The 9,950-nt window shown below is 34.4% G+C and overlaps 1 protein-coding gene across 1 annotated transcript; it reads right to left on the bottom strand.

The window, feature by feature from the left end:
- Window positions 1-7,077: 7,077 nt before the first annotated feature.
- On the bottom strand, window positions 7,078-8,317 carry LOC149550254 (expansin-A10-like). The gene is made up of 2 exons (XM_089793348.1): window positions 8,046-8,317; window positions 7,078-7,953 (listed from the first exon to the last, which is right to left on the bottom strand). Exons 1-2 carry the CDS (start codon window positions 8,299-8,301, stop codon window positions 7,337-7,339), a joined length of 873 nt encoding a protein of 290 aa, XP_089649474.1. The 5' UTR covers window positions 8,302-8,317; the 3' UTR covers window positions 7,078-7,336.
- Window positions 8,318-9,950: the final 1,633 nt, after the last annotated feature.

The raw sequence follows: 9,950 nt of genomic DNA, 5'->3' as shown, positions 1-9,950 counted from the left end.
AACATGTTTTCTCTCTTACTTTAATTAATGGAGGTTTATGGTTTCCTATAGTCATCACTTGATGTAAACTTCTAATACTAGGAATCTTTTGACAATTTTAAGGATTAGATTGATCTATATATCTATTACAAATACAAAACGTAACTATCATATTTCAAAATAAATATTTAATAAAAGACTTGAATTTTAGAAGTACATTAAAAATAAATATAAAGTTCACCTTTCACTTCCCAAAAGTAATGCTTATTATTTTTAGTATCTCAAGTAGCAAAATGAACTTTGCGCCATTCAACAATTTGAATTGCACTCTCTATCCTATTCCTTGTATGTACATACAACATGCATATATATAAGTTAAAATATATACCATATATATATATGTGTGTGTGTGTGTGTGTGTGTGTGTGTGTGTGTGTGTGTGTGTGTGTGTGTGTGTGTGTGTGTGTGTGTGTGTATGTATATGTATATGTATATGTATATGTATATGTATATGTCTATGTCTAGAGAAGATATACTTCTATAGGTCTTAGAGTCAAGATTATGATCATATAAATTTTTTAATATTTTGATTATGGATAATATGTTATAATTTGAAAATATTACAAGTAGGTATTTTAAGGTTTAGGAAGATGCATATTAAAAAATAGAAAATAAAATAGTAAATCATGTTGAAAAATTATTATTTTTTAATGCTGCACTAGAGGAGAGAGTCTTCTTTAAGAATACTTAATTTGTTTTAAAAAATATGTAGATTTGATGGAAAAAGTTTGATAGGAGAAAAAAACTGTCAATTTCTGATAACTTTGACTTTGACCAATTATAGCTTGAAAAATATTAGTCGAATTTCAATTTTTATTTTTTGGTGCACTAGATATACATGTCAACTCTAACGTATTCTATAATCAAACTAGAATATGATCATTTGCATATATTTGTTTGATGGGAAAAAAACTCTATATTTTCAACATTTAAAAAAAAAGCAAAAAATAGACTTTAAAATTCAAAAGTAAATAAAATTTTAATTCAATAAAAATAGAAATAAAATAACAGACATAAACTTCATCCAATTTTACGCATTTCATTAGTTTACATCATCTTCAAATTCTAAACACAAATGCCACTTTTATGTTGTTAAAGTTGAAGAGTTTAACTTTCCTTCATAAAAGGTGACACAGGTTTGTACTTTTACCCTATTATAAAAATAGGATGGTTTTATGATGATTAATAATGTACATATTTGTGTTTGTATACATTTTTGGTTGATCATAAATTCTAGCGTACACATGTTGTGATGTCTAGTCATATATGTTTGTTAGCCTCAACCCTTTTTTTTTTTGTGTGTGTGTGTGTTTAAACCCAATAAAATATCTTTTGACATGGTGGGTGGGCCTAAGGGTGCCACATGACCATTTTTTGTAGAAACTATTATTGGGGACTTTGTAGTGCCTCTCCCATTTGACTTATGTAAGTCATCTCAATGGATGCAACCTTGTTGATCTCTCTTTGAGAAGGGATCATGATTGGGACCATGAGTGGTCTACACCCTTGAGATGATTGGATTTATGTTATTGTATCAGTTGCTTTGATTATGCTTATGGCCAATTTATGATATTATGATGTGATTTATGGTTCACTAAGGTTTGTGTCAATGGTTACCAGGATCGATGCAGTATCATGATGTTGTTCTGTGATTACCCTGAGATGTGTGCACATATTACACTATGTACTATTATCGTGCTACACTGGACTAGGTTCCTGTAGCAGTGGTTGGTCATGTTTATGATTGTATTTGCTTACGTGTTTTAAGTGCCTTTTGAACATTGTGTAAAGAACCATTATTAAATGCTTAAGTTATTAGAAATGGATTGTTCATGTTGGATTCTTTGGTTATGTGTTGTGAATATTTACCTTGTTATATTTTGATCTAAGAGATACTTGTTACTCATGTTATGTTTTACATTTGAGATGACCAGAGGGTCAGATGTTATGCTTTGATTTCAATATCATAAATGTTAGACTATGTTGTTCAATTGATCATATTACATGATGATGCCATTTTGAGATGATAGTGTGTGTTATGATGATATTTGGTTATCCGGTATTCGAACATATCTCTATTTATGTTATGTGACGGATTTAATGCTATGGTTATTTACTTCATTCTTGCTTCATTATGCTATATGAAAATGTGAGTGATGTAAATAGATTATTTTGGTATAAAAAAATAAATGGTTGAATTAGTGATTTAATACATTTATTGCTTCAACTATGTTGTTATATGCACTTGCACTTGATCACATTTTTTAGTGTGGAGGATTTATATACCTGGTAGTGGCACATGGAGTTAATGATTTAGTCATTCATATTTTTGTTTCTTAGCTCTCTCATCCTGATGATGGATCATGTAGTATGATCTAAAACGTTGATGCTATAAACTTTCACACAATCTCACCAGAAGCATAAATATTAATTCATATTTTACCAATGTCATCCCTGTATGGTCAATGTATCCTTATTTTAATTGTTTAATTAATCCTTTTGCTGATTATTTAATCTAAATTCTTTTGTATTATGTGATTAGACAAGTAAGCGTGTCTTTGTATTTAGAGGTTCACATTATCATGAAAGTTGTTAAGGAAATTTTTGCATTTTTGGGTTTTCAAGCTTTTAATTGATTTATTTTAATTTCTGACAGCTTTTCCATAGATGAATTCCTATTATTAGGAATAGCCTATTTTTATTTGGGTGGATTCAGGGTTTAACTAGGTTGGCTGGCTATTATACCTAATCGATTATTCACTCAAAAAGTGAATAAGTATCCAAAAAGAAATTTTATTCCTCGCTTCTCACTTTTGAATTAGAAAGTTTGAGAGTAAAACCCCAAATCCTCTTGATGAGGATTTACTATTTTGTTTTTTGTGGGAACTACAGTCATGGGATCATTGGGAGATTAGGCTTGTTGGATCTAGCTCGGAGAGACCTTGGATTGCCGTGATTTTCAACCATTTCTGTGGAATTTTTATTTTATGGTTCAGATTCTCGTTTTCCCTTTTGGCTATGAGGTAGGGCTCTCCTATTTTATTGTTTTTTCTCCATTTTTTCTTTTTTTTTGGTAGCCATTTGTTAGAAGGTTGAGAACTAGTGTTTCCCTTCATTTTTGTATGCTAGCTCTACCTAGTTGGGAGGGTATGAATATTTTCCTATTTTTCATGTTGAGGGTTTGGAGTTTTTGCACTGTTATGCTGGTTGTTTTTGCATACAGACTCCAAACCCATATTTTATTTGGTATTTGTGGATTTTGTGCCCTAAGACCAAATGGATTTTAATTTCAAAGTTTTTGGTATTGAATTTTTTTGCCTCGGTTTGAATGTCGTCCAGATTTCTTGAGTTTTCTTGGCATGGTGTTGGTTGTGGACTTGGATTATCTATAGGATGCCAGTCAAACCATTGTTGTACTTTGATGTTTGCATTGGGATGCATGCACATTCATACTCCTGATATTGTGTTTAGTTGAGTGATTTATACTTGGTGTTATGGTTTCTTTTGGACCTTTGTTTTGGTTTCATGGACACTAGGATTCGTGTAGAATCCATACTCCCAGATTGAGGCTGGTCGAGTGAGTTCATGATGCTTGGACTTGTTGCATTATTGGGATTCATGTAGAATCCATACTCCTAGATTGAGGCCAGTTGAGTGAGTTCATGATGTATGATTTTATTATCTTTGGGATTCGTGTAGAATCCATCCTCCTGAGCTTGTTTCGGTTGAGTGATATTTTTCTTGTGTTCTCATCCAATCCTTGTGTTATGATCTTCATGATGGTAGTTTACCAACATGAGTATGTGTGCATACATTTGGTAGGTGACTTGCGATGCCCAATCTTGAGTGGACTTGTTGGAAGTTATGATTATTTGGGGTTGGGTTGGGAATTTGCATGCCTATGGGCACTCATCATTGGATGAGCATGGGTAAAGTAGGGTAGCATATGGAAGGGGCTTCTATCTCAGTAACTCGGTGTCTATTTCTTGAGGGTTGGCATGCAGAAGCTTTAATCAAGTGATAACTAAATAAAATGTGTGAGTGGTAATAAAACTTAAGATAGTAAAATGTGTGAACACCTGATTAAGTTTGAAGACACAATGTGTGAGCACCTGTTTAAGTTTGATAACACACAATCCAAGCTTGGGCTTGTCGATGCCAAGTGACTCTCGATGATGTTAGCCCCTACTTAGTAGCCCATTGAGTGTCAGACCAGGACCTATAGTTTATGAATTGTCTATGCTCTTGGTTTTAGTTATCATACTATTTGGTGTGAGTGTTAGTCATGGATGTTTTGATTTTTGTGTGTTTGTGGTTGGATCATTATGTCCATTAGAATGGTGAGAGTGGACCTACGGGTTCCATGTGGTTGGGAGGTATAGCTATCCATACCACTGCTAGGGACTAGTGTACAAAGAAGGTCTTTTATCCAAGTGCGACTATTGCTGGATGTTTTCACTTGATACTTGGGGTTTCAAAGTATGCTTTCTTGTGATTTATGCTTTCATTAGAATGCTTGGATATCGTGTTTAGATGATGCTAGTTTATTTGACACATTCCTATATTATGATGTTTAGCATATGATTAGATGATGTGAATTTTTTCGTTGGTATATCTATTGCTTATTGGTTTAGCATGTTAGATTTCCTATTCATATGATGTTTAGCATATGATAGATGATGTGGTTAATTTATTGGATTATCTTATGCTTTACTTCTAGCATGTAAGATTTCCTTATTCCTATGTTGTAGCGCATTTTAGTTGTGACATCCTCATAAGATAACTTCAACGATCTAGTTGGTGGTTTGGGATGTTATGCGTAGGGGATGACTAGGATCCATGATGGTCTTATGATTCTATTGACAGTTGGGAGGAACTGTGTACTTAGTTTGGTTGTTTAGTTATTGTGATGTTATTTCTATATATTGTGATGTTGCTTCCAGTACGTTCTATTACTGCTATGGTTTAGATGGATAGATGTTCCTCTTCCTTGTTCATGGCATCTTGTTGTTCATGCACTCGAGTGTTTGTTCCTTAATTTACATGGATATGGTACTCCTCGGTGTGGAGGGAATTTAGTTACTATTTTTTTTACCTTTACATTTTCTATCTTGCTAATTTGTATCCTTGTGCAAAATTGTACTTTCTTGTGCAAGAATGCAAATGTTTGCATGGTGTGCTAGGTTTCCTTGCACAACTTGTGGTGAATCCTTGTGTGAAACCCCACACTAATTTGGGTGTTTTGGTTGCTAGGCCAAGCATGTCCTTGCGTGAGATGGTATTTTCTCGCGTGGCTTAGTGTACTTTCTCATGTGAAGAGGTGCTTCCTCATGCCAGACTATTAGTTGTTATTCTCTTGCATGAAAAATAGGGAGCCTCTACACTATTCTTTGGAGAATGCAACTTGAACTTTTGAGTACCCTTTAGGATTTCTTGTGGTTCTATGATTTGATAGATTAGAGATTTTGTGTTAAGATGTCATCTTTAGTTTTTGTTCTTGAGTTTATGTGTGTTAGTTTGATAGTGGCATTTGGAGATTCATTGGTTGCTAGGATTGTGATTAAGTCTTCCGTTGTGATCTTTGTGATCCCTGTATGATGTTGACATGTGCATTCATACTTGTAAATTTTATTTTTATCTTGGCTTGAATTGAATCCTTGTTCCAAGGGTCTCTAGGAAGGGCATTACAGACTTGTGGGATCATAAGGGTATTAGGGATGATGCATAAGGGGCAATTCTAAACTATTTAAAGTCTATTTTTCTCATTATTACAATATACCATGAAACATACAAGCTACCTTGTTGGTGTCCTCTTTTTTAATAATATATCTTCATATGAAAATTCTTTACAGATATATATATATATATATATGTAATGTAATCCATCAATACAAACAATGATGGACATTTCATTATCTTTATTTGTCATGATATTGGTACCAAACACAAGTATTATGTTGAAATCTCTTCATGATTTTTGTGATCATTGGTACAATAATATTGGATTACTTAATTATTTACTTGGAAATTAAATAAAGAGATTAACATATATGAAGAAGAATATTTTGTATCTTTGAATATTATCACAATCCAATCCTTATTTAAGGAGTTCGTGAGATGTCTTATCTTACTCCATTAAATTTTGGAGAGAAAGCCATCTTGTTGGATCTTTTATTTTAAGTGTGTTCAAGGTACATTTGATAATATGTAGGTCTATGACATCTTCTTTGAGAATGAGATTGATTTTTTAATTTTTATACTATTTTTTTTGAAACTATAGTACTCAAGATATGAATAAATTATTAGAGAAGGGATCTACTTTGAGAAAAAGATTGTAACACCAAAAATAAGTCTAGTTCCAAACCTCATCTCTAAAGATTTTTTTGGACACCAAATAGAAGTAGTAACTTCCCTTGGTTGTAGTGCCCCACTTAGGTGTTGTATTCCTCTAAGATGATATAGACTCTTATTTTCTCAAATGTATCTAACCTTTAGATAATAAGTACTTCTCTATCTTCTTTTTCTAAATTTTTTAAGCAAATTTTTTTTGACTTTTTCTTTGATTCATTTAATGTCATCATGTTAACACAACATATCATAATCTAGAAGTTATCCCCACTTTTCCATTATGAAACATGCATTTTTCTAAAATAGATTGTCTACTGTTAGAATTATAAGAACTTACACCTTCTACTTAACTATCTTTTTGTGAAGATTATCTCTTATTTTTGTATTTTATTTGAGTTATTATGGAATGAATTGGATGTACTTGAAACCCTTAGAATATATTCTATATGTTCCGGACAGCTTAAACATCACACACTAAGCTTAATTCCTAGACCAAAAGTATTAAGAGTCAAAGTTTATTTTTTTTCCAAACTTAATTCTTCCTTTGGTGTATGATGTTTAAGAATGTCCGTTATATTCACAAGAAATGAAATCACAAACTTGTGTTTGATCATCACTCTGCCATTCTACTTTCCTTGTAGTGATTTTTTCACATTATGTAATAGAGATTACATAATGTAATACCAAACATTTACAAACATCAAATAAAAATCTTATATCATTAATAGCAATAAACATATTACATAAAATAACTCCCGAGAGTGGCGAGCCAGTGTCAACGTAGAAGCCACCCCGACAATCAAACTACATATACTAATCATATATATTCTTCTCTGACTGAAACAAACGCATCGTAAAGTATGGCTTGCCATCAGTTTCTCACAGACTTAGAAAATATATAATTCTAACGCAGTCACATATATATAAATGCTGCTCTCCTTCCAGATATTCAGAACTGAGCGCCTTGGAAGGTCTGCCCGAACTGCCAGCTGGAAGGGGCCACGTTATACGAAACCGTTGTCCTCCCGTCGCTGGTGGTCACCTTGAATGACAACGCCTGGCCGTTCAGATAAGAGTTGCTCTGCCAGTTCTGACCCCAGTTGCGTGACATGGCCTGCCACCCTGTCCTCGACCCCTTTATGGCGACAGCATGGACGTCCCCTGCTCCTGCCACGTTGGATAGCAGCACCAGATTGAAATACGAGTGCCCATTGACGGTGAAACGAACTCCTCCTTTCCTAAGGCAGGGAACTCTTCTGAACAGAATTGGCACAATCCCACTTCTGTACTTGGCGATCTGTTGATAGGCAGGCTGTGCCATGTCGAAGTGCTGCAGGGGAGGGTTACACCAGCCGCCATTGTCGTTGGGCAGGGCGTTGTTGGGCCGGCAGAAGTTGGTGGCGGTGACCCTGACCGTGCCGGGCAGGCACCACTGCGGGTCGTCGTTGCACTTCATCTGGTAGCACGCTCCGCAGGTGAGACCGTTGTTGAAAAGAGCCGTGCTGAGGGCAGCCGTGTTGGTTCCATAGCCCTGGTTGTACAAATTGCCATACCCGCATGCCCCACCTATACATGACAACACCAAATCCTCATTTATTAGGCACAACAATTTAGTGTAGTAGCAGTTATAAATAGTAATAATGGAGAAAAAAATGTACCCATTGTGCCAGAAGCATCACTGCCTCCATAAAAAGTAGCATGGGCTGATTGCCAACCACCACCGTATAGACCATAAGCTTGAGGTGAAAGCCACAGAAATACCAACATGAAAATGTGCAACATTGCCATTACGTACTTCCTGCACAGGATAACTAAGGGCTCATCAACAAATTGAAGAAAACCAGCATTAGAGTTATTCAAACAAATGGAGATATGACCTAAGGCAGAGGAAGAGAGGAGAGCAGTGGAATGCATTGTGAAGTGGAAAAGAAGGGAACCAGAAAATATATACATGAACACAGAAGTTGCTGTGTCCCACTCATGGTACTCTGTTCAAGTGTAGAGTGTCTAAATGAGAAAGCAGTGTTTATCTACCTATGTATGGCTTGGCGAGGCCCACCTTCACATGGAACTGTCGGCAGCGGGTACTGTATTCAGATCTGCTCTTTCCCACTTCAATGGACTCATATGCCTGTGGCTATTCAACATTCTGGATATGCGTTTTATACGAATAACTATTAATTAACAAAATATTACAATTTTACATTTAATTAATTATAAATGTTTAGCATATTGTATCGCTACCAGTTTTCAGGAGATAAATAGGTTCTTATGGGAAGTAATGTGTGCCAATTAGACATTACTTAGAAGTTCCTAACCCAATTAAACAGTTCTCGGCAGTTTCTAAGTTGGTCCACAGTTTACTAATTTGTATTTATAATAAACTTTTTCTTCTACTATGATGGAAATATTTTAATTTAGATTTAATTTGTTTTAGTTTGAAGTTTACAGTGTTACTTTGTTTTCAGAGGCGATAAGCTCTCTACATATATCATTGTCTTTTTTATGTTACAAGTAGGTACGTTGGGAGTTGTTATGAAGCTGCTCTATCTTATCTAAAAATTCAAGAGAACAAAATAAAAAATGGCTGAACATCAACTCAAGTTTGCAAAATTGTGTCAAATTGTCTTTTTTTCATTGTAATTGAGTTAATTTTTCATGTATTTATCTTTTGAGACTGTTTTTTTAACTCTTCCTTTCCTAAAATCTTTCAATTGAATCATCCAACTTAGTGTTTCATTACAAAATAATTTTATTTTATTTGGATTACAATCAAATCACTATATAGTATTGACGTTAGATGATTTTGAATAAATGTATTAAAAATTTAATATTTACTGTGCAAAGCTCTGTTGCACATGCTATGAGATCAAAGTCTTAAAATCCAAATCCAAATGTCAATACCTTATGTAAATATGTCATTTAATGTCGACTATAATTGTTATAGTCATGAGCTATTCTCGCTTTTACTGTGTCTAATTTATTTAGTACTAACTTTCAGATGAGACTGATTGTAGTAGAATGATTTCAAACAACTTCAAATTTTCTTTCATTGTTTTTCTTGGGTTTATGTCACTGACTGACGAAAAGTACTTAGTGTCTTACAACCCACTATGAAAAGCTACAGGTTTAACTGATCACTAAACTATAACTTCACAACACATGGCACCTGAAAAGTTTTGTCGTAAGAGAACCACACAGTCCTGCACTTCAAAATGTAATGCTTTCCAGTGGTGTTGATTTCTGGAACAGATTTCTTCATGCCAAGTGTTTTGTGTTTCGCGATCTTATCATAAAACACAATCATGGACAACTCATGCCGTGGCACGTTTATACAAATGAACGAGGTTTTCATTTGTCCATCAGAAAGCATCGGGAATTTGTATTTCTAGATTCCAGTTGTCACAAAAGGAAACTCAGTTTCAGTTGATTGACAAATGTTAAAAAAAATATTGTGTTGCTGTCAGCGAGAATTGAATGTTGAGTGCGATATGCACAACCCACGTGTAAAGGAAGCCGGACAGAGAGTACCATTGTGTGTCATGAATTGCAGACTCTCTTGC

This window comes from Cupressus sempervirens, chromosome 7, assembly GCF_028749045.1.
Source record: "Cupressus sempervirens isolate cs-2001-9-10 chromosome 7, ASM2874904v1, whole genome shotgun sequence".
In the NCBI taxonomy this organism is placed as follows: domain Eukaryota; kingdom Viridiplantae; phylum Streptophyta; class Pinopsida; order Cupressales; family Cupressaceae; genus Cupressus; species Cupressus sempervirens.
The sequence above is the reverse complement of the archived record's forward strand: the minus strand, read 5'-3'. Positions and strand labels throughout refer to the sequence as shown.

Coding starts and splice junctions, on each gene's coding strand:
- LOC149550254 (XM_089793348.1), bottom strand. CDS start 8,301: ATGCATTCCACTGCTCTCCTCTCTTCCTCTGCCTTAGGTCATATCTCC. Junction 7,954..8,045: donor TGATGCTTCTGGCACAATGG/GTACATTTTTTT, acceptor TGTCATGTATAG/GTGGGGCATGCGGGTATGGC.